Below are 24,996 nucleotides of genomic sequence, written 5' to 3' on the forward strand. Positions count from 1 at the left end.
GAAGTTTTGCATTTAAATGTACCTTAAGGGATTAATTTTTCTCTTGAAAGTGAATTTTAAATACAATTAAACCAAAGTTCTTTTTTTCATATTTTTTTATGAATCATGTCTTCCTCTTGATGAATTTTTTTATCTGAAAATTGATTACAAATTAACCTGATCAAGGAAACTAATTTACTTATAATAAATTGTTTTAAAAACAATTATATATGTCTTTTTGTGGTTGAAATTTTAAAGGAAAAAACCAAATAAATATAGTCACTCAAATTTTTTTTACAAAAATTAATTATCAACAAAATAAAAAATATTTTATATCAATAATATGATAAAAAAAATTGTGTTTTTATTTTTAAAAATATGTATCTAATTTAGTATAGTATTGTTTACGGCTAATTATTTTAGCGCAAACAACATTCAGATAACAAAAAAATTTAATAATATTAGAACACTCAATTCATCCAAAAGTATTTTCATGTTTTGGATTAATTTTATTAACTTGTTAAGAACAACTTATTTTTTGAAAGTGGCATTCGATATGATATTTTTTTGTTTTATTTTCACGAAATGACATCAAGACTTCGAAATAAAACATTTGTTCAAGTCGGATGAGAAAAGAAAAACATTACTAAAAGTAGAAAATCTACTTAAAGATGATGATTGGGTTTCTCATAAGAGATTAGTCCACAAAACTAGTAGATAGTATTATTTTGTAATAATTTCATGGTTAAAATAATAATAACTAAAAAAATTAAGAACAAAACGAAAATATCCAAAAACTTAATAGTTATAATTTGTACGCAACAAACGATGTTTAGCAGTAGATTGGTGTTTTGCATCTGCCTGTAAAAATGGCCTTCAGAGGAACTGGAACGCTGATTTTGGTGAGTCTCTTATGGCTTTTCTTCCTCTGCGCCACCATTGCTTTCTTTCAGCTCCACTTGGTAGACAACCGAACCAGCAACCCTTCCTCTCGCAGTAACTTCATTGCAACTCAACATGATCGCTCAGTAAGGATTCATCTTTCTGCCACTCTCTTTCTTCATTCCCCTTTTTTGGGTTTGGACTTTGGTGGTTCAATCACAAATTTATGCATATTAACCCCTTTTCCATGTTCGTAGGATACCCCTTTGGAACAGGATTTGGAGGGTGTCACTCACAAGGTGTATTTTGATATTCAGATCCATGGCAAAGTAGTAGGTATGTTTCATTCCTTATAAAGTTCAATTTTTTATTTATTTTTTTAATTTTGGTTCCATCCAGAGAATTTCATATTTCGTGTGTCAGTTTTTTGCATCTGTTGTTGGATCGTGGCAATTATTTATAGACAATGATTTGGAATGTGATAACAAATTAAGTTAAAGCAGGGATTTTTAGATGCGTTAAATCGACACATCAGTCACTGGTTTCCTTTGAGAATTACACGTAACAAATTGTATTGTGCATCAGAAGAGGTGCCATGATATTCTCAAGTATGGTGCGAGGAAAATAAGGGTTATTTGATTCTGAAATGGAATTGCACATGATGGCACCATCTTGCATATTGTGATGGATGATTGGGTTGGATTTGTGTCATTTTGAGAGTGAGTGAACGCATATTGCAACTTGTGTGTTTATACTAGATAGCATTTCTCAACATATATATCATGGAATTGGAAAGTGGAAAGTAAAGGATGCCTGGGTAGTTCTATTTCATGGCAGTCTAAAATGCAAACTTTTGCGACCCATTAGAGTTGCTCTATATCAGTCTGTCTGACCCAGTTACCATCTGAATGATTTAGTGACACTTGGTCATAACATGTTTTCCTTCAAGATTCTGTTAAAGGGAATTAACTTATGGAAATAGTTATTTTTACTTCCTTCTTGATTGCATGTGTCTTATTGCATCATATCAACTATTGGTGAAGAAGGCAGCGTAGAATTTTAATCCCGATTTTTTCTGCCTTAGTTGTCATGTTCTTGGTTCATAATGAGTTAATACTGAATATTATTACATCATTATGCAATGATCCCTAGTAGATCACTCAAAACACTTAAAATGTTGTTTCTTGCTTCAGGTCGCATAGTCATGGGCCTTTTTGGGAACACAGTACCAAAAACTGCAGGTATGTTATGCTATAGCATAATGAATTATATGCTAGAAATGTATATTTAGACAGATATTGGTTTCATCATTCATGTGAAGGATTTGATTACTAATCTTAGCATCCTTTTTGTGCAGAAAACTTTCGGGCGCTTTGTACAGGTAGCTCTGCAACTATTGTTACTTTCCTTATTTGAAGTTAAAGTGGAGCCACTACATATGTTGATGATAGTTTTCTCCCTTTCTTAATCTATAGTTATCAGTTGGGATCAATCTTGATATGTATAATTCTCTTGGTAGTAAAAACTACAAATTTGAACAGCATCACATTTCAGGAGAGAAAGGAGTGGGAAGAAGTGGGAAGTCTCTTCATTATAAAGGGAGCACATTCCATAGGATTATGCCGAGCTTTATGGTCCAGGGGGGTGATTTCACCCGTGGTGATGGAAGAGGTGGAGAATCAATCTATGGTGATAAGTTTGCCGATGAAAACTTTAAGCTGAAGCATACTGGGCCAGGTGAGGTTATGTGCTTTTGTTACCGATATTCCATTATATCCATAAATGTGACAATATTAATATATTTTATATTATTTCACCTGTTCAACTTTCCTGCATGATTGCCACCTTTCAGGATACTTATCCATGGCAAATTCTGGGGAAGACACCAACGGCTCCCAGTTCTTCATAACAACAGTTAAAACCAGCTGGTAATTTTCAATTACTTGAGTTACTTACTCTGTTGTGCATGCTCTTGAAAGTTGAACAGTCTTGAGTCTTGACTCTTGGTATTAACTTCTCATGAAAACCTTTCAGTGACAGCTATAAATATTAATTTTTCTTAATGGCTTTATGTTCTTGGAATAAAATGTGATTCTAATTTCGGTGGAAAAGGAAAGTTTGAAAGGAAAAGTTTATTCCATTTTGTGCACATCAGAATTTTCCTTTCAGTTATTAAGAATGGATTTTATTTTAAACATAAATGTGAGAAGGCTGAACTCTGGACATTCATGATTGAACTTCCTAATATAGAATATAAACGTTTTCAAAAACTTTGTCTATGAAAAAGAGCCTAACAACAAAAGTTAACTTTTCAAGTTTTTATTACTACTGTTGTGGCCTTCTCACAAGCTCACAGTCTCACATGCCTCCGTTTGTTTCTTGGAAGGCTGGATGGACACCATGTCGTATTCGGCAAGGTACTTTCCGGTATGGACGTTTTGTACAAGATTGAAGCAGAAGGAAGTGAAAATGGCTCGCCAAAAAACAAGGTTGTCATATTAGACAGCGGAGAATTAACTTCATGACATGATTTACGCAAGTTGAGATGGATTCTACAGCATGATTCACAAATTCAGTGTGCATACTTCATCATTTAGTAAATGAATAAGTTTGCAAATGTTGGTGTAATTTAAGGCTATATTGTTCCTATTTTGCTTGTCTACACTAGTCTTGCTCCAAAGGAAGAAAATTTATTAGGGATTGCCAGAGTGGATTCTCATTAACAATATACATCAGGCTGAAGTGCGTTTTTATGTAATAGGTACGAGGATAAATTATTTATTCAAGTGCATCATATACCATGTCCTTTGCCACATTTTCCACTTCCACCACTGCAATTTAAATCCGAAATACAAATGGACCAAAATAATATAAACAAAACGTTCTTTTTCTTTCTCCTGTGAAAAAGGCAGTTGCCATCATTATCCAGATTTTACACAAATGATATTTCACTCCAAAAGTGTTATATACTCCTTTTAGGCACTCTGAATATCAGATCTTTTAGAAATGTTATGTAACCTCTCATGTTGATGATTGTTTAGAGAACAGCAAATAACTAGATGGTTAAGATACCCCAAACATTAACAATTTAACCAAACTGGTCCTTTGTATCACAAAATAAAAAAGAATGCAACTGAGAGAGGACCAATGACAAGTTAATTTATTGATTTAGAAGTACAGAAAGAGTGGAGTTATTTATTATTCAATATTTCAATAGTATCTGCAGAGAAAGAAGTAAAGAGGACGATACAATGCTTCGCCTTTTCACCGTCCTTATCGACAATTGATGACAAAACAAAGCCCAAAATTACCATCACAAATTCTTCAACTTCGACAATAGACACAGACACGAAACATTAATTATTTGGAGGAGTTTTTGGAGCGTTGTTGGCAAACGTTGGTGAAATTGGTGTTGAGATCAGAGTAGAGAGAGACAACCTTGGAGATGTTGCCGTTGAGTTCCTGAATGAGGGACACGTTTTTTACCATGTTGTCGTGCATCCGAGACTGCTGGTTCTCGTTCACCTGCTGAATCAGTAGCCGGTTCCGATCCAGCACCGACTGCACCTGCCGGAACCCCTTGTTAAGGGTGGCCCACGCCTCGGGATCCCCGACGTCCTCCGCCTCCTCGCCGTCCGACTCCCCGGTCGTCGTGCTCACCGTTGTTGTCGTCGTGGCGGGGTGGTGGCGGTGGCGGCGCTGGTGCTTCTTGGAGCGGCGGTGGTTGGAGGGGTCTTCCATGGTGGACTCTGCGGCGGAGGAGGATGAGTTCATATGCTGTGCATGAAACACAAAGGAAGACTCAACCAAGTTTTGTTGGGTCACACATTGCAAGTTGTGTGAGTTCAGACCCTTGCTGGGGCAATGCTATATATACGCAACATTGCAGGGGCAATCATGTTATTATTCAAGATATTCACATCAACAATGGTGTTTTTTTTATCCATGGGCATGTATTCTAAGGTAACTTGTTTTCTTCTTCTTTTGTTAGAACGATGTATTTTTTTTTATCGCCACAGATAAATTATTTATTTGAGTTGAATAAAATTATTATGAATTTTTTTTAATATTTAACATAAATATACACTCAAAATATAAAATTAAAATAATCATATATTAGGGAGGTAACTTTTGCCTCTTACTAATTGGCACCGTACTATTTTTTTTTAAAGTGGGAGTATAGTTGATTATCAACATATGTTGGTGGAAGCCAAAAAGATCATAATTCTTCAAATATGTTTTTTTAAAATGTTTTTCTAACTAATATTTGATATTATCATTCAAGTAATTTATCAACATCCCCTGTTCATATAATAATTGTCTTATAATTAATAATTAATCCATAACGGCTTGGGTTCGCCCCCAATAAAAGAACATACAACAAATTATTCAAGTAATTTTGGGTTTTATTATGAAATTTAGGTGGACAAAAAATTTCACTAAAAATTTATAATTAAAAAGCTTAGTTTCTCATTTAAATGAAAGAAAATTTTCAAAAACAAAAACAAAAAAATCTTTGAAATGTTTTTAATAAATTTAACTCTTAATAAATTAAACGGTCATTTATACGCTTTTGGATTTATTTTATTTTAGAATATTAATAATATTATAAATTTAAATACGTAGTATTTGCCGAATTGGGATATAAAAAACTATGAGCCCCCTTTAGCAATTGGATCTAATGAGAGAATCACACATTCGAACGTTAACGTGTGATACTGTTCGATAAGATAAGCTTACGCGACTAGCCATGGGCGCGTGCAATGCCCACCACAGCATAACTTTACAGGTGGCAGAAAAGTAAGGAAAAGGAAGATAAGATCTTAGAAGAAAAAGTCAGAAGTTCGAAACAATACCACTTGAGGCCCACTTTAAATTAATAAATGTTTTACTGTTTATAAGGTTTTAATCAAACAAGTACTACTTAATTTGGTTAAAATTTATTAGCATTTTAAGTTTCATCATTTTTTATTGTTTTGACTAAGTTCTATTAATTTTCTGCCATTGGTTGTACTTAGCACACAATCAAATGTTCCGTCAAAAAAATAAAGCACACAATCAAATGTATAGATTTAGATTAGATTAGATGCCGCCTCACTTCAAAAAAAAAAAATAAGAAAGTATAAATTTAGATGACCTAAAAAAACTAATACAAACATATAGTAGCTCATTAATATGCACGAATTTTATTCGTGTGAACCCCCGTTTGAACTAGAAAATGTTTAATTACAGTTTAAAATCTCTTAATTGAATTACGTAAGATTTTAATATTTCATTTTCATAGTCAATTAAATTTTTATCTAAGATTCTCAAATTTACCTTTTTTTAATCCAGATATCTAAAGGCTCATAATTAATTTAGAATATAAAATGATTTTAAAAGTTTATAATTTAAAAATTTAGTATAAATTTAATAAAATTTGAAAATTGTGTAATATGTGATATTAGGATTTGAATAGGAAAAAGGTGAGTGTTTTCTAATTTAATTGATATTTGGGGGGTTACAACAATTTAAAAATTAGTGTTTTCTTTTTCAAAAGTTTAGATGAATTAGATATTAAGATTCAGAATTCATTATTGACTGGACAGATTTAAATAACGCTCAAAGATAAAAGTATTTATAAATAAGATTTTCATATCAAAAATAAAAATAAAATTTATATTTTTTTAATGAGTTAATTTCTTATCAATTGAAATAATTTTTGGTAGTATTTGTGTTCGATTAGTTTTCTTTATTTATTAGTAATTTATAATTACAAATATATCATTCATTCAGTGAATCCTCTTTAAAATTTTGGAAATGAATCTAGCCGTCCATTAAAAAAACGAAAAGAACGAGAGTCAACAAAGGTTGAGGAAGTTGCACGCGGCAAGGTGCGAGTGGGGTTGGATGCAAAAAGTGAAAAGTGCATTGCCACGAAGATATAAAAGAACCGTGGTTCTGCCTCCGTGGATTGTAAAAAGTGTATGCGCCGTCGAAAAAATATCTTATCTTATATTAATATCTCATTTCATATGTCACGAGGCACACAACTGAGCTAAACCAAAATATCTACAACAGTTTAGGCCTTTAAAAAAAGGGGGAAGCAGGATCAAAGACGAATATATGCCCTTCAAACAAATAAAGGCAAAAAGGGAAACATATTTGGTCCCAACACAGAAGAAAACCTTACTAGTTATGTTATCAATGCCGAATACGACTGTTGATTCACTCAGGTATGGCTAACTTCATTAACTAGATTCAGTTTCAACAAAAAATATATTGCAGTAAAAATAGCTTGGTAATTACTTTTCACTTTTCAGTACTTTTTTTTTAATCTTATTAGAACTTTTAATTTATTTGTAGGAGATTTACGAACATGAATTCAACTTATTCCTTCCTTATTTTAATGTTATATCTCTTTTTTTTTTTCATTTTGAATATTTAACTTCAGATATCGCTTGCATTTACTTTTAAATTTCAATTAGATGATGTGGTTTAATTTTCTTAGAATCTAGTAAAAAGAAATTAACAGAATATTCTACTGTTTTCACTTACCCGTATTTTCATTTCATGTGTTCACTTTTTTAAATACAAAACTACTATATTTTTGTCTGTTTAAAAATTTGTATAAAAATAAAATAAAAATATTTTCAGTGTTTTGTGTACAAAATATTTAAAAACAAAACTCAACGAAAACATAGTAATTTTGTAATTAAAAAGTAAACACAATGAAATCAGTAAAAAGACCCTAATTTGCGTCTCTAAACAAATTCAATAGAATTATATTCATGTAGGACTAAATTGTTTTGATTTATGAATGTAAGAACCTATTTGTGTACCAAAATAAACGGGAAGAAATCATGATAAACAAGTCGAGATAATTATAAGGGCACAGGAAAGGGAATGAAATTAAATTAATGGAGTTGATTGTAAATACCCTGTTACCAATTCAACCTGTAATACCCTGTTTAGGTGACCCTTAGTGCAGTAGGCACAAACAACACATGATCAGTGGTACAGAAAATTCAACCACCAGAACTTGCTCAAGTCTCCGGCTTTCGTGGCACACAACATAGCCAACAAGATGGTCAATAAATTCACTTCTTGTATGTTTATTTTCAGTGTCCAGTTTTCTTCTATTTCTAACAATAATTGAAAATTACCGGACATTGTATTGTATGTTTACCATAAATTTAGCATTGTTTATCCATTATTCAAAACATCTTGTAATTAGCAGGTCCAAAACATTGACAAAAACAGATGTCTAATAAAGTTAAAGCAACTATTCCTTAGATTTTCTCTTTCTTCCCAGTACAGAAGCTATCTGAAATCTGGGCCCCCCCATTCGCCACTTCTTGAAGGATGCCATTGCGGATTGAGCTGTCTCATACACTACATAAAGCATTAGAACAAATAATTTAAATTGAATAACTCATGAGGGAAAAAGATGTGACCACAAAAATGAAGATTAAAGGCACGTTTCATTTATTTAGCAAGGATAACGTCTCACAGTATATCTCTTCTTTTGTCAGTATAGTCCAAAATTTGGAACCAGCTGCAAATGCTACAGAATGTGCCTTGGTGAGAATTTCCTTGTACCTACTCTTAAATGCAGACAACAACAGAAACCCAATGGTTCGGTCGCCAACTCTGCCATAAATGAAAAATAAATCAAAATGTACGAGAGAACAAGTTGCCAAAGTTTTTGAAAAAAGACTCATGGCATTTGTGGTAAAGCCGGTTGATGAAATTTTAGGACATTTTGTTATCTTACATTTTTATTAGGTTGTCTGAACTCAATGGAATTTGTGGTAATAAAGATTTGAATGAGATGCTGCATGAAGCATGTAATTGAAAATCCTAGGTCCATTCTAGATATGGATGATGACATGACACATGGCCATATACTATCTTCCAAGACATGGTCATAAAATTAATCAACAAAATATAAGAAAACATTAAAATAAGTGAGAGAGTAAAACTAAAACCAAAGAGAGATAAAAGGCTATTTCAGATAATGCAAGCAAGAAAATATAGACATAAGCAAGACTTACATGGGTGCTATCTTGCAACCAAATTCATAGAAAAATGGACATCTGGACCTCAGATCCACACCTGCAGAATCAGCATGGAGTTCCTGCCTTGTCCTGAAATTAAGAATCATCAACTATAAGATAAAAATTAGACACTTTTAAGCCATCAACATATGCCATTATTAGTTTTTAACAATTTTGATATGAATGTTAATGCAGCTTAGCATCCATATGCCAATATTAGTTTTTAACAATTTCTATGAAAGCCATGTATGCTGATTATTGAATTTGTTGGTACCCATAGTTCCATGTGACACCATGCACTTAATGATGAAATGTACATGAAAATTAAGGTTAAGAATTGGCTTCAAAATCTATTTAAAGCCCATGAAACAAGGGTTAACAGGAAAGGTCTGCCAAAACATTTCAGGTGCAACAGAAATAGAATTACGCTTAAAAGTGCTTCCTAACTCGTTAATGTCATGACATGGTCCATTATATGATAGAATGTACTTATAAATTGCAAAAAGACATAAAAATCACTACTTTTGATTGAAACAAGGAGGAACATTGACTGATACTGCTTGTCTCAACTGTAACTCATGAGCAAGCCAAAAAGGCAGTTCAACTTTGGAACCTGTTTCAATCTGAAAATCAAACAATGTAATGTCAGGTCAAATGATTAAGTTTCAGAGCAAGTATCTGGTGCCATTGCTAACAATTCTTTCCATAGGAAATATACAAAAGAGTGTAAATGGCTCTTACAAAAATTGAAGAACTGGGATCTATTCCCACTCCAGATGCAGCCTTCTGAAATATAACTGACACAGTCTGTGACAAGAACATAACAAACCGTAGTACTAGGGTAAGAATTTCAGTTGCATTCTGTATTTGTAGATATAATGAATTGATGCTGTTAAAATTGGCAACCACATAAAACATCACTGGCCGCAGCATCTTAAGGATACTGTAGCAAAACAATTTCCCTTAATTACAAAAAAAGAAAACATATTTCAAAACTATCATTCCCTTATATATCAATTGGAAGCAAAAAAAAAATTAAGAAAAATGAAGAGTCTGATGCCTACCTCTTCCTCGACGATAATATCATCAATATCATAGTACTTAGCCATCCTATCCTCCAGCTTGCTGCTTCTACACTTTCTTTTAACTCATTGAAAGAGTGAACTGCAAATTATAAAACTTTGTTTGAAACATGACGTACACTTATAACTTTTTATTACAAAAGCAAACTGTTCTTGAACTAATAATAAAGACAACAAAAATCAATTAGCAAAGACAACCTGCATCTGTTCTACAAATGGCAGAATAAAAAAATTATCAATATGAAGCTCAGAACCTGCATCTGTTGTTGCAGTTCCATTAAAAAGAAATACAAAACCACAGAAAATATACATCACATAAAAAGGAAGGAAAAAAACAACTTTCAAAAAATAATGAAAAATGAGTCAATAGTAGAGGAAGTAGGGAGAGGTGAATCAAGCAAAGCAAAACCCTAACTCCTAGTTGAAAGTGGAAATTTGTTGCTTAGGGTCAGGCACTAGATTTAAACAAATAAAATTAGGCCACATCTTAAACATATTAGTGCCTTAGCTCGCCCTATAGATTAGGCACACCATGAGTTAACATTGGGCATATGGATTTTGGGCACATGTATTTTGGTAAATCTAAAACAATATACAGGTCAATCTAACTGCTTGAAACTAATAACAAAAGATTTGTACTGTAGATCATAATACAAGATCTTCCAACTGGAATTATGTCTGTAGGAATAGGTTTTAATAGTTTGCAGGTGGAATTTAAGTTTCAATTTGAAAAGGAAACAAAGAAAGAAAGGAAACCACAATGTCATGGAATAATGACCATAAGATAACAGCATCGTTGCTAATTAATTGAGTTATATTACTTAAAGTTGGGCAGTTGAATTTGAAATATTTGGTTTGCTTCAAATGGTATATATGGAAAATCAGTTGGACTAATTCTGAGTACCATGTATTGGAATATAGATTAGTTGAAGATGAAATGGTATCATTAGAATTTAGAGGGTAGCAGCAAGGGTGGGCTCCGAACATGGTGATGATTCTGATAGGCTAGCCAACCATCTGACCATATTTGTATATCATTCCCATTTCAGACCCTCCAAAAACCACCTTTATCCAAAACCTAACTTGCTGAATGAACATTCCTCCAGGTATAATTTGGAATTATTATACCCACATTAGACATCAAGAAAGTATTATGGGAAAAATACCTAACTTCCTAACATTTTGCAATTTGGGAATCAGGGGTAGAAAAAATTTCCCTTCCCTATTTAGCTAGGAGAGCCAGGTTGAAGTCTTGGAAGCTTCTAAATCCAATAAAACTTGATTTTCAGCAGTTGAAATTTAACAGCACAAATCTTTAACTAGAATAATTTTTATACATTAAATTATAAAACTTAAATGCAAGTTTGTACATTTTAAACGATTAAAGATGGAACTGCATGACCCTAAAGTTACATCACAACTGTAGAGGATCATGTTCCAAATCGTATACCTCCTACAGATTTTAGCTTGAACATTTTCTCCCAGTTAAGCCAGCGAATCTTCCTCTCCTTTTTGCTACTACACCACCACCAAAAGTTGTTGATCATTTTTTCAATCTAATCACACAAGGGATGGAAGCTTAAAGTATCCCATGATAAAAGCAAGGATTGCTTGAGCCACCGCTTTAACCAGAACTTTTGCTAACTATTGAGAGAAATTTCTCCTTTCATCCTTTTACCTTCTTTCACACTCCAAATACTTAATTGATCTTAAATTCAAAAATATAAGAAAACCAATCACTTCAAATTGTAATTACAAAACAATCCAAGACCTGAGATAGAAACGCATTCAACTCGCAATTTTGACTACCATGTTTCACATAACCATACACGAAAAAATTCATTCTCGGAATGTAGAGCGCAATGACAAATTCAAACTAAAAACAGATAAACACATTAAAGAGTAACAGATCGAAGCCCAAAAAGTGAAAGATAGATTCCAAAGCTGAGGCGCATAGAAAGAACTGAGCTTTTACCTTGTGATGCCAATTCAGAGCTGGAGCCTGGCACGGAGCTCTCGGTGCGAATGCTGGAGAGCGAGAGCACTGAATGAATGACGAAATTGAAACTTTAAGAAATGGGGTTTGTCTACAAATGAAAAATTGAGGAAGAGAAATTGAAGAATTTGTTATCCGAGGACAGACTCATGCATTTGTTTGTTTGGGGAAGGAAACTAGGGTTTATTCTTCGTGATTTTGAAACTTGGCGCGTTTCGAAATTTTCCGTTTTAGTGATGGCGCGTTTTCAAATTTCCATAAACGGATTAACCAGGCTCGGTTCAGAACTAAATAAACACGTTTTTCATCGTTTTTTCAATCACACCTTTTTAATGTTTTCTATCTTGTTTTTTTAAGCTACATACATTTCACATTATTATTTAGTAATAAAATTTTAACTATCTCCAACTATTCTTATTTCGTATTTATTTATATATTTTATACTTTTAATCACTTATTTTTTTCAATCTACAGTCTTTTATCTCTATTAATAAATTAAAATTTAAAAATTATAAAAAATTAAAAACAAACTTATATTATAATTAAATTTTTCATTATAAATATAAAATATAATTTATATAGTATATATTTTATTATACAAATATTTATTCATTATAACTATATTGTTGAAAATCATAAAAAAATTGAATATTGCCCAATGTGTAGATTTTCATAACTAGTAGTTTAGTTTTTACATTTCACAGAATAATTGTTTTTTTATATAATTAAATATTATAATGGTTCTTGGCCATGTGAGTCTTTAGGAAACTCAGGCAATTACATAATGTCTATATCGTTTAAGGCTATAATTTTTTGCTTATTAATAATTTAAATAATAAACATTATTAAATTCACTTTTTATTAAAAAAAATTGCCATCTTGAACTTATAAATTTATTATTAAAATTACTTAAATCTCATTTGACGTCAACTAGTACTAAAATGCATTAGATAAATTGATATATTATTTATTTTATCTATGAAATGTTAAACTTACGAGAATATAAACTTTTGATAAATAATTTTTCTGATGTTGTCAAGAATACCATGCATTGAGATGACTGATGATGCAGTACAGCACATTTGGTTATCAAAATCGTTCAAGCCACAATATATCATTCAACAAACTAAAGCAGTAAAATAATAAAAGATTCCACTTGAACCTTTATTTTAGCCGTATCATATAGTATTAATATTAACTATCTCACAAATAGTTACATAAGCACACTTTTGTTCATCTCACTAAATGGGCCTTTCACACACTGATGATAGCATAATCCAATTAATTGACCACCCGTCTACACACTGATGTTTATAACTGAAATACAACAAACACTCATTGCCAGTTCTAACTTCATTAGAAACATTCTGAATTTCCATTTTGTGAACAACCATTTAATTAACATTTGAAGTAACAGTCACAAGCCCGTTTCAAAATGTTACCGTGACAGGCTCCATGAGTTGCACCTTCCTTAGTCCTGCATTGCTTGTCACAGTTGTTGGAGCTGCCACACCAACCAGACCATGTCTTGCTGCGCTTAGCACATAAGCCTGGACAACTGAAGTAGCAGAAACAAGCCCTTCCGCGTGAGTCCCATGTTCTTGCATTGGTTGTCACAGTGGTTAGAGTTGTCACACCACCCTCCCCATGTTCTGGCATGTCTTTGCCTCCACAACTTGTGCCTCTGCATAATAGATTAGGAACAAAAAAAAAAGATAGACATTGTCAAGTTCCTGTTAATTAGTTAACATATACGAATCAAAGCATTGAAATATTTGAGTTTAATTAACTGGCCTATTACTAGCTAACATCATGTACATTTCTTGGAGAAAGGAGTAAATTATTAAAATGCATGTAATATATTAAATTTCGAGTGTGGATCAATCGATACAGGATTGTTTCAGCTTAACTAGGAGAATTCTTGTTCGAACAAAATTGTCTTTTGTAGAGAATATTTGAAAAAAAAAAGAAAATTCATCTTGTTGGATTTGTGTGAGCATATATATATCTGGTAGGAAGGAGAGGGGGGCAACGGGCATGTCACATTGGAGTAGGTGAATAGATATGGATGTTACCATTAATAAGAACAAGGAGACAAAGCAGAATAAAGGAGATGCCGAAGACACCAAGGTACTTAGCCATGATTGGATTGAGTTTGTGTTTGTGTATGTTATTGATGAAAAAGTCTAGGCAATTTATAGCACAAAGTCAGCATGCGATTGCGGCCCCTGCATGCGGGTAATAGCCATCACAAATTCTAAATGATGCTGCCTGCGTCTATTTGGTGGCATCTGGCATGTGCATTCTTTGCCTGCTACCCCCACAACTTAAATAAGGTTTAACAAAACAAAAAGCTTGTTTAATGGCTTGCACGTTAGTGGAATGAGCAGGAAACTAAGCACTTCATTAATTTAATTACGCATTGCTGCAATGAAGTTTGAAATATATACATGGAGAATGATCAATTGATTGTCAAACTTTATGCACTTAAACTATTCAGGAAAAAAATTGTACCAATGTGAAATAATTTATACTGGTATTCAATCACTAAGTGCATAATAAATATGTTAATTATTATAATAATTATCTTAAAAGTTATATTAATAAGTAATTTTTGGTTAGTTAATAGTATAAAAGTTTTACACTAACAATGTATACCTATTATACTTATTTATTTGATAACTTTTTGTAAACTACCAAATAAACCAACTTAATCATTGAATTAGAAGTTCGTATAAGGTAGGCCAATTTTACAAAGATATCCTCATTAAGAGAGTTAAAATGTAATTGCAAATTTATTTAAGTATTCAGGTGAGATACCAATAAATAAAAGACTAAAGTATTGGGGGAAAAAATCTTTTTTTATGCTCAATAAGTCCGATGGAGTATAAATGAAGTATATATAATAATCTGTCGGTGCTGGTCATCTGTGTGTTGATAAAAATCAGGGTACATTATTTCAACTGGAAAGTGTTATGATTCTTATGAACAATATTGGTTGCATATTGTCAATATTTCTTTTACGAAAGATTTTATGTTAAGCTCTCTTGTGCAATGGTTATTTTCCTTTTTCTTCTCAACACTTATAATTTGTTCAAATGTCATTACTCGGTGATTAACAACGTTGATAGTAATCTTCGGCGCCAAGTACAAGGATTTGAGTTTGAATCTCATCTTTATCATTAAGGTTAAGTTTTGAAATAAGGAAGTATGTCTCAATATTCATTATACATTCCATAATGATGAAAAATTCCCTAGTTTGAAACCCAAACAAATCATCTTAGGACTTAGGAGTTGGATACCATTCTACCAAACCAATGAAACTTGCAGATAGCTTTTGGAAGAATGGATCTATTATATTCAGCTAATTTTCAGTTGAATCATAAAATAACCAACTTGATGAGTGACAGACTATCTAAAATATAGGGCAATGCTATCACCAAATAACCAATCATCATGTCTAAGAAAAAACGTAAATAATATACGAAACTGCTAAATCCTGTGGGATCTGGCAGACAGGTTGGCTCCTGAATGGAGGCCAAAGCAAATGATTATGATTAAAGTTGATAACCTAACAACCTAATCCCACTGAATCTCTCTGTAAAAAGTCCACTCGGAAGGATTCAGTGTAGTTTTCCCATCAGCAGCAACAAGATCATATGGTGAGTCTTCTGCAAATTCAGTGGGCAAGGATTTCCAATGGAGGCATGGCTCCCAGTCAGCCTCCTTAAGCACTCTCAGTATCTCCTTCACCACAATTTTGCTTCCCTCGGCTGCCAAATGGATACCATCACTGCAAAACGCATTGAAGATGACAACAAATTAAACATATTGTTTAAATAAACATATTAATTGACACCATTCTCATTTACATGTTACGACTGACTTTATGGTAAAAAGGGCCATTCTTTAATATATTTCACAAGAACTCAGAAAAAAAAAAAAAGCAACTGTTTCTATTGTAATTTGTAAGGAGATGAAATAAAATATATCTATTAAACTTTGGTTTCAGCATCCAGCATGACTTCTTTCTCTATCCTATTTCACATTTTTATTAGAACAAAACTCAGATGCAGTTTTCATAGGTTAGTGTCTCTAATCAGAATTGAAGTTTTATTATGCCAATCTATGCAATGAAAGCTTTCATAAAGGGCAACATAGGTTTTCAAGATGAAACTCCAATTCTTAATAAAAAACAGCAACAAACTCCAAGTTTGATTAGCAAAATTTTACTTCACTAATCTAAGTCTGTCCTTTTTTCATTGTGATTAGCTTAACTCTCACAAAAACATGTTTCACAACCAATTGTTGAAGCACTGTTTCTTAACACTGAATTCTAATAGATGAAACCCAATGAAATGAAGACACTAAATGTAAAAGCAGTCAGGAGTGCACATAAATTTTAGAGTAAAAATTCATTTTGATCCATGGATAGTTGGGTTGACATCACTTTGGCCCCTAACTCCCCCTAAGAGATATGTGCATCAATTTAGTACCTCAACTGTGGAGCATAATATAAAAACCATCGTTCTATGCACAAATTGCAGGATTTAGAGACTAAATTGATATTATTTTTCTATTATTGAAGATCTAGATTGATGTCAATTTATTTAGAGGATACAAAATCTCCAACTTTCAAGAACTAAATTGATATCACTTATCTATTAGTATCAAAAACCAATTTAATGTCATACCAAACTTTCAAAGATCAAAATAGTTTAATTTTATGGACATGCAAACCACTAACCAGTGAGGTGAAGAGGAAAATAAGAGATGTTACAACTTACAAGCAAGTGACTGATGCAGGTCTAAATTAACCAGAAGATTGCATCAGTCAGTATGCTTTTAAGATGGAAGATTGCAGGCCTATACCATCTTGCAAAGAAACAAGCACAGCATACTGGCAAAGAGCTAGGGAAGAAGGATTTGGGTATTAAACAATTAGATTGCAATATGACAACGTTCTGAAATTTTGTGGTATTTGGAAGAAAAAAAAAGAATGATAAAGGCAGAAGGTAAAGAAGCTTACGTGAAACAAACATTCATCCAGTCATCCCTCTTCTGTAGTGCATTAAAAAGATCAACAACTTTGACATCCAGTTCCTTGCATAGCTTAATACAAGCTTCTGAGTAGCTTTGGCACAATTCATTTGTTCTTACCAGCTCACTAAAAATTCCACTGATTAAGAAAAGGGATTAAAAATCATAAGGTTAGAACTTAAGGTGTTATCTGAACACACGTACGGAGATGAAAATTTGAGAGAGAAAATAATATCATCAGGCTACCTAGTGTTTGCACGCACTTTTTCCTCATTGACTGGAGGACAACTGAGAACAATGATACGTGTCTTTTCAGAGAGACCCTGACAATTAATATCCTCATATTAAATTACAAATAATAGTTTCCCTTTTAAAAATGCATTTATGATCATCATAGTAGGCAAAAGATCATCATATTTAAGATTTATTTTTCTTCAATATAGAAGTTAAAATCTGCTGCCATTCCTGCATAACTGCAAATCATTTTTCACTATTTTTTCTTAGATATCCCTTTTCTTTTTGCTGTTTTCTCTTTTCATATTTCCCTGATTTGTTTGGCACGGTAATATCTGGAAAAAGACACTAAATGAAATAGAACAATATTCACTTTGCCCATTTCAAGCGGTGTCCACTATTATTCACAGACTATTTTCTTGACACCTCCACATCTTAATTCTGCAACCAAACTATTTTAAATATGTTTTGTCATATAAAATTATACATGAATATAATGATCTCAGGCAAACTACATTTCATAATTGAATATGCTATTGATTTGTGTTAATCTATGCCAGTGAGAAATATGTGAGAAACAACTTTGTAGAACCCAAGATAGGTAAGATATACATCAATGTGATGGCTGCTTTAAGCCTTCAAGTCAAGTGTATTTCCTCAAACTTGATGTTTTAAAGAAATAGTTTAGCTTTCATATTAACGAAAATGAAGTGTCTAGTGTTCTGTGTCTGAAAGTGAAGATATGTGTCTCTACAGAAAAAGATCCTGGTGATTAACAGAGCAGAAGTACCTGAATATGAATCAGAATCTTTCTCATGTTTTCAATATATTCATGAAGAGGCACATGAGGGCCTAGGCCAGAAAAATGAGGACCCATGGAATCATTACCTCCAAAATAAACAATCACAAGAGAAGGCTGTGTTGCAGCATCCTGGGAAGTGGGATACAGAAAATTATATAATGTAGGCAGGATAATAAGCTACATCAAACTATCAAAGTATTTAAGAAAGAATTGAAAGGGTATAAAATTAGCAAGATATCCCACTAGGATGTCAAAATGCATAAAGAACTGTGGAAAAAATATATCATTTCAAGAAACTTTGTGCTTTAACCCATAAATCATTTCAAATTACAGGTTACATCAATCAAGCATCAGCTGAAGTGAAGAATAGCTGCACCAAAGGCATCATTTTGGTTTTGAGTTCTGCCATGTGAATGGTTGCTTTAGAGGTACAATACCTTTGGAAAAACTTGATAAAGGATTTGGAGGGCACGTCGTGAGTTCCATCCATAGTATCCTCGCAACAATATGTCTGCCTACAACAAGAAATTTTGCACCGTCATTGCATAAAAGATGACTATTCTCCTTAATATTACATTAGCCAAAGAGAAACAAAAATAAAAAATGTTCATGATAAGCACAGAGGAGAGTGCATGGTTACTTAGTACTTAGGTTTCCTTTGGACAGGCTTCCTACTTTCTAAGCATTCAGAGCATCTTTTAGGAGATCATTAGGAAGGGTAAAATATAAAATTTGAAGGCATGACCAGGACAAAGACATAACAGTAACCGAAAAGAAAGTCAACCAAAAAGAATTTACAAATTAAAATAATTGACTAACTTTATGATTTTCTTCTTCAAATTTCCATTATTAAACTCATTAAGGTTCAATTTGGATAAACTTTTCAATAAGAACTTAAAGGAGAAGAAAATAAAATAAAAAATAAAAAAGGTATGAATCAAACATCTCTCATAAGTTAAAATCAACTTATGTACCTCAACATTTTTAGAAGCTACCTCGTTTAACTTTTTTCATAAGTTAATGTGCAAAAGTTTATTTTAACTGATAAGAGAAGTTTGATTTAATTTATCTTCTTACTTAATCTTATTTTCTTCCCCTACAAGTTCTTGTAAAGAACAACTTTGTCTAAATTGCCTTAAATGAGGGAATACTTAGTCAAATGCAATAATGGTAATACTTCTGGAGAAGTCAACCATGATGATGCACTTGAAGCTTAGCATCGTCAACATTCATGCACTGAAGTAAATTTATTCAAATTCATTTCTTTGTTTTGAAAATCATACACAACTAATGAGATGCAACACAAGTCAAAGATAAGATTTGAGCAATAATTGTATTGCCACAATTTTTTTAGAGTAAACTACCATTTTGATCCCTGAAAAAATGGGTTGACATCAAGTTGGTCCCTAAAAGATAAGCAACAACACTGTAATCCTTTGAAGAAATTGACATCAATTAAGTTCCTGAAAATTAGAAAAACAACACAAATTTAATCCCTCAATCTCATCATAGTTTGTACGTAAAGAGTGATTTTGATGTTTCTTTTTTATTATTGAGGGATTAAATCAACATCGCAGATTTTCAAGGATCAAAGAGCCCAAACTGTCAAGGACCAAAACGAGGATTTTGTTATTTTATTTCTTGTCTATGACTGGGTATCCCCACAAACATAGTACTGAGACTACCCTTCAATCGGGTGATCCAGAATGGTGACTTTAAGATTCCAGCCCCCAACATTGGGACTTTTCTGAACAAGCCAGGAAAAAGTCAAGCTACGTACAAGGATCTTTTTTCACCAGCCCCGAGATGTCTCTCAGCAAGGTTTTAAATTCTGGGTTGCAGTGGCAATTTTGTTGCGTTCCTTGATATTATGGGAAATTGTGAACAAATGTGACCACTATTGCAATTGCAGACACTAAAAAAATCCTGACTTTGAGACCAAAACTGCAGCCACATAACGTTTTTTTAAAACATTGCCTCTCAGTCCCAGGTTAGAATCAGCAATGAGTAGTTTTTGAGAGCTCAAATAACGTATGTGAGATGGGAATTAGAACAAAGAACCAAACTAGCTTTTAAAATTGAAGAATTGGTAAGCATCCCTATAGATGAGCCAATGAATGAAACCCTCCATGGGAAAAGTGAAAGAAAGAGAAGAGTGGCGTTGAGGAAATCGCATCACATGACATGACATGGGAGGATGCATGATATCATATGATATGATATTGTAATTGTTTTGGTCACCACCACCAACAACAATGGTAGAAATCACTCATCAGGGTAATAGGAGAAAAGACAATTTTTGTGTTGAAAGCAATAACAGAATGAGAGAGTGATGAGTTAATGAGTAGTACCTTACGAGAGTAGATGTCAGAAAGATGGGAACCCCAACCGCCATGGCTGAAACTAAGCTGAACGATGGAGGATCCGAAGAGAACGAACTGTGGCCTCGCAGGTGCAACCATTTCTCTGTCACGTTGGTTGAGTGAGTTGTTGAGGTTAAGAATGAGTATGAGAGAGAAGAAGGGAAGTATATATATATAAAAAAAGTGCTCTTAGAATAATTTAAGAAATTTAAAAGAAAAATTATTTATTTTTATTGTAAATGTCATAAAAGAATATAAAAAAGTTTATCAAGCATACAATTTTAGTATCTTAATAAATATTTTTTCCATTTAAATTTCTTAATCAATACACTCGCTATCATTTACCAATATAAATAGGAAGAGGGAGTCAACGAAGCCTACGTATGTATTGGTGGCATACTAAAAACAAAGTGTTTCGTTGGTTTGGTTTTGACGCCTTAAAGCATCGCAAAATGTTTGGTTTATAACCTCACCTTCCAGCCACTCTCCCCGCCATCCTTCTCCCAAAAAAGGAAATAAATAAATATGTTTTTAGTTTCTTTGAATTTGAAATTTGTTATTTTTAATCATTTAAATTAAAGTTTTTATTCTTTTAATCTTTTAATTCACGAAATTTTTTTCAATATCTTTTACGCTAAAAAAATTGTCACAAATTATATATTCAAACTATCAATAACCAGAAGAAAAAAAACATTTCACGAATTAGAAAAACCAAAAAAATAATTTTTATTTGGGAGGATTAAAAGGGATAAATCTCAAATTTGAAGAGACCAAAAAAATATTTAAGATAATAAAAGTAAAATAAAAATCACATATGCTTATAGTCATTTCTCTTTCTTGAAAAGTAGTTTATATGAGTTAATTATCTTAAATTTGTACGTCTTACAATGCCAGAAAAGATTTAAAAATTTAATAAAAAAATAACTCAATATTAAAGTTATTGTTAGAGTGAGTGTTTAATTTGAGTAACATAGTAAAAAAGAAAAACTTGAGCTACCTTAAATTTTGTGATCAAATAATGATTTTTTTATAGGTACAAATCAATTAAGCACCCATGTTTCTCTAAGCAACTCAAATTTTGTGACTCACAGAATGATTTTTTATAGGTACAAATCAATTAAGCAATTGTTTGTTTAAGCAACTCAAATTTTGTGACTCCAAGAATGATTTTTTATAGGTACAAATCAATTAAGCATAAATGAAATTTGAATCAGACCAATGAAACTCGATGTAACTTGTAATATTTTTTAGATGCTGCTTTTAGTAGAGTTTTAGTTTTATAACCTCTAACTTTTTTTATTATCTTTTTATTCTTTAAATTTTTATTAAAATTACTTTTTATTCTTATAACATAAAGTATGATTTATTTTTTATGACAAATGTTAACTAGTAGTATCCTAAAGGTAATGGTTAAGAAAGTAAAGAGGGAATTAAAGGTTTTTATTAAAATGCAAAACAAAAAAAGTGTTCTCGTATGATTTTTAAAAGCGCTCTCATATAATTTGAAATGAATTTTTTTATATTTTAAACTTGACAGAGAATATTTTGTATAAATAATATAAGATTAACAATATAATAAACGATATAAAACACATAACAATTGAAACTAAAAAATTATAAAAGTTCAAAATTAATTTAAAAACTTGAAATGATAATTTTCCACAAATATTTTTATTTGTAAAATTAAATTAAATTTCGTATAAAATATGATATAAATATATTTATTTTTATCAATTTATGCTTATTAGCTACCTTAATAGATAACTTTTTAAAGTTTAAGCTAGCTAACAACTTTCAGCCAGTTTTTTTGACCTTTAACTAGTTTTTCAAGTATTTTTTATCAAACAAACCCCTAGTCAATACTCCTTTAATTAATATTTTTCCTAATACCATAATATATCATATTTGCATCAATATTAATTAATGTCAAATATATATTATTTTTAATTTTATACTTCTTTAATTAGTATAAGATTTAATCACATAGTATTAAAATGTATATATTATTTCAAATATTTGTCTGACTAACTTATAAATTAATTTGATGAAAACAAATTTATTTGATATGAGTTTATTTAATAGCTTCTAATTTATTTTAGAAGTTAACTTTTAACTTATAAGTTACTATTTCTTATTTGTATTCTCATTAATATAATTTAAATTACTTTTAATCGTGAATCATATAGAGTGTCAAAAAGAATGAGGTCAACATTTTTCATTTTTTAAACTATAATGAATCTACATCTCAGCTTAAAATTTAAATAAAATCATAAAATTATTTTCTTGCAATTTTTTTTAAATTGCTCAAATGTCATAAAAAAATAAGGAAAACAAAACATAAAAAGAGAGAGAAATAAATATAAAAAAGAGAGGAGTTTTATTTTATAAGGCACAAAAGCTTCACAAGGTCTAACATTGTGCAATAAGGCACAAAAGCAGAAGTAGTGGATATTAGAAACACAAAGGTATAAAATAAAGTAAAAAAAACTTTCTCACCCTACGTATTATGATTAGATATAAGAAGGATGTTTGTGAACCAGTGTTTAGTTGAGGCATTAAAAAATATTTATTGTATAAATAAAAAAATTATAAATAACACAATTTTTTTATCTTTTAATATAAATAAATTCTTAATTAATACTCTTAGGATACTGATTATCCTTTTCATATAAAAAAATACTAGTAAAATTAAAGGGAGTTAATCAACCACCTTATTTTATAACCATTGAATGAATGGATCAGTTGGAAATGAATTAATGAAGAGTACTATAAAAGAGACTTGGAGGGGATGGGAGTAGGTTATCCTTTATGACTACCATAATTACCTTTCGTATTGCCACAACTGGTTTTGGCGGGGACTTCAACAAACAAACCTCGGGGCATTTAAGATTTCGGAGTGGTGTCTCTCACCAGCTTATCATGTTTATAACTTACAATTCTAATTCACCACTTCTTCTTTTAAAAAATAAAATGGTAGAACACCAATGCCAGTGACATAATGAGACTCCAAGAAAGACATGCATAGTAACAGGATCAATCTGGACATTGACTATAAAAAGTGATAAAAATAGTTATTTTCAATATTACTAAGTATGATGTTAATTATGACATATTAAGACAACTAAACTGGCCTAGAAAACTATTCCCCTGGTCTCTATTTATAAGATATAGTTAATAATATTTTTATTCTTTATTGTTAAATATTATTTCATTTTCTTATACATTAATTATTTTTTTACTAAAATTGTCTTTCTTTTTTCTCTTCCATGAAGATCGGAGGAGATGAGTAAGTTCTAATAAAATTAATGATAAATTTATAAAATTATCATAATTATAGATAAATTTAATGTTAATGATTAAATTAACTAACTTTGTTAATAAACATAAATCAATCAACTATGTCGTGTAACAAGGAACAAATGTAATATTTACTTTGGACTTATATATAAATAAAAATAATTAATTTCACATAAATTATAAAAATTAATTAATATCATTTAATTTTTTTTAATCTCAAACAAAAAATAAGATTATTTTTAAAATATATTTTATTAAAACTTACTATGAATAAAAATAAAATTAAAATTAAATAAAAAATATTTTATAAATAATAATATTAAATAAGATAAAATTAGTTAGATTAGTATAAAAAAACAACTTTTTTACTTGCAGATGAAATATTATACATGCATGAGGCAATACCATTCAGTTACAACTATTTAACTAGTTTTTAGACGTTTGACGGTTTCTTAAGAAAAGTTGTCCAAAAAAATGGTATTAAGAAGATTCAAAAATCCACACCTTGGTGTTTTTTTTTTTTTTGGTGAATACTTGGTATTGTTTCATAATCCAGAATTAACATTTCTATTGAGCATTTAAGTGTTTATTGATGAATGAAATTGTTCATTTATGAGTACATGATGAAAAATTTATCTAAAGTGATTTATATTCTAAGTTCTAACTAAGTAACTATTACCTCCTTTTTTTTCAATAACAAAAAAAAGGATCGACACTTAATTTTATCACAATGTTGGACAACATTTTAATAGTTTATGGAATTGATATCTGCAATCATCTTCTTTTTCTTCTTCTTACATTTGCAATCATCTTCATCTTCTGTGCTGTTTCTTATTAGGAAAAATAAGTTCCAGAATTCCAACGCTAGCTACCACTTTAAAGGCACTACAAATTTATGTGGATTCAACAGTACATGAGCAGAGCATTAAATGACAGGTCACGTTAATGCATGCATTCATGGAATTCTTCGGGTACGGTTTTATAAATGAATTTAATTATAATGTAAATCATGTAAAAAAACTTATACTGTTATTACTTATAAATGACTTAAATATGTTTTTTTTGTTAAAGTTTATTTTTATTCATGTTAAGTTCACTTTTTAATTTCAGTTGTTATAAGTCTGTATTTTTTTTTTCAATTTTTGATTCTGATATTTTTTTTTATTTTTAGCTTATATAAGTTTGTGTTTTTTTTTAATTTAATTCCTATAAGATTTCAATTTTTTTATTTATATTTTTTATTAGTTTACACTTATAGTATATTATTGTAAGAATTAAAATT

At 31.1% G+C, this 24,996-nt stretch overlaps 4 protein-coding genes across 4 annotated transcripts; 1 reads left to right on the forward strand and 3 right to left on the reverse strand.

The window, feature by feature from the left end:
• Window positions 1-786: 786 nt before the first annotated feature.
• Window positions 787-3,676, forward strand: LOC114397719 (peptidyl-prolyl cis-trans isomerase CYP19-4-like). The gene is made up of 7 exons (XM_028359900.1): window positions 787-1,007; window positions 1,119-1,197; window positions 2,055-2,102; window positions 2,219-2,242; window positions 2,416-2,598; window positions 2,714-2,789; window positions 3,248-3,676. Exons 1-7 carry the CDS (start codon window positions 849-851, stop codon window positions 3,384-3,386), a joined length of 708 nt encoding a protein of 235 aa, XP_028215701.1. The 5' UTR covers window positions 787-848; the 3' UTR covers window positions 3,387-3,676.
• Window positions 3,677-3,995: 319 nt separating this feature from the next.
• LOC114397720 (protein EARLY FLOWERING 4-like) lies at window positions 3,996-4,854 on the reverse strand. The gene has a single exon (XM_028359901.1). The coding sequence runs from the start codon at window positions 4,633-4,635 to the stop codon at window positions 4,222-4,224; it is 414 nt and encodes a 137-aa protein (XP_028215702.1). The 5' UTR covers window positions 4,636-4,854; the 3' UTR covers window positions 3,996-4,221.
• A 2,912-nt stretch (window positions 4,855-7,766) lies between these two features.
• Window positions 7,767-12,247, reverse strand: LOC114395726 (DNA replication complex GINS protein PSF3-like). The gene is made up of 7 exons (XM_028357564.1): window positions 11,958-12,247; window positions 9,965-10,064; window positions 9,642-9,707; window positions 9,423-9,523; window positions 8,898-8,990; window positions 8,354-8,493; window positions 7,767-8,235 (listed from the first exon to the last, which is right to left on the reverse strand). The coding sequence occupies exons 2-7, from the start codon at window positions 10,007-10,009 to the stop codon at window positions 8,126-8,128; spliced, it is 555 nt and encodes a 184-aa protein (XP_028213365.1). The 5' UTR covers window positions 10,010-10,064; window positions 11,958-12,247; the 3' UTR covers window positions 7,767-8,125.
• A 2,887-nt stretch (window positions 12,248-15,134) lies between these two features.
• LOC114395598 (GDSL esterase/lipase CPRD49-like) lies at window positions 15,135-20,552 on the reverse strand. Its single transcript, XM_028357424.1, has 6 exons — window positions 20,406-20,552; window positions 18,492-18,569; window positions 18,043-18,183; window positions 17,265-17,341; window positions 17,008-17,157; window positions 15,135-15,771 (listed from the first exon to the last, which is right to left on the reverse strand). The coding sequence occupies exons 1-6, from the start codon at window positions 20,514-20,516 to the stop codon at window positions 15,558-15,560; spliced, it is 771 nt and encodes a 256-aa protein (XP_028213225.1). The 5' UTR covers window positions 20,517-20,552; the 3' UTR covers window positions 15,135-15,557.
• Window positions 20,553-24,996: the final 4,444 nt, after the last annotated feature.

Source organism: Glycine soja, chromosome 18, assembly GCF_004193775.1.
Source record: "Glycine soja cultivar W05 chromosome 18, ASM419377v2, whole genome shotgun sequence".
Lineage (NCBI taxonomy): Eukaryota > Viridiplantae > Streptophyta > Magnoliopsida > Fabales > Fabaceae > Glycine > Glycine soja.

Coding starts and splice junctions, on each gene's coding strand:
- LOC114395726 (XM_028357564.1), bottom strand. CDS start 10,009: ATGGCTAAGTACTATGATATTGATGATATTATCGTCGAGGAAGAG. Junction 8,991..9,422: donor CCTCCTTGTTTCAATCAAAA/GTAGTGATTTTT, acceptor TCTTAATTTCAG/GACAAGGCAGGAACTCCATG. Junction 8,494..8,897: donor GGTTGCAAGATAGCACCCAT/GTAAGTCTTGCT, acceptor CATTTATGGCAG/AGTTGGCGACCGAACCATTG.
- LOC114397720 (XM_028359901.1), bottom strand. CDS start 4,635: ATGAACTCATCCTCCTCCGCCGCAGAGTCCACCATGGAAGACCCCTCC.
- LOC114397719 (XM_028359900.1), top strand. CDS start 849: ATGGCCTTCAGAGGAACTGGAACGCTGATTTTGGTGAGTCTCTTATGG. Junction 2,103..2,218: donor CACAGTACCAAAAACTGCAG/GTATGTTATGCT, acceptor CTTTTTGTGCAG/AAAACTTTCGGGCGCTTTGT. Junction 2,790..3,247: donor ACAACAGTTAAAACCAGCTG/GTAATTTTCAAT, acceptor GTTTCTTGGAAG/GCTGGATGGACACCATGTCG.
- LOC114395598 (XM_028357424.1), bottom strand. CDS start 20,516: ATGGTTGCACCTGCGAGGCCACAGTTCGTTCTCTTCGGATCCTCCATC. Junction 18,570..20,405: donor CTGACATCTACTCTCGTAAG/GTACTACTCATT, acceptor TTCTTGTTGTAG/GCAGACATATTGTTGCGAGG. Junction 18,184..18,491: donor TTTATCAAGTTTTTCCAAAG/GTATTGTACCTC, acceptor CCCACTTCCCAG/GATGCTGCAACACAGCCTTC.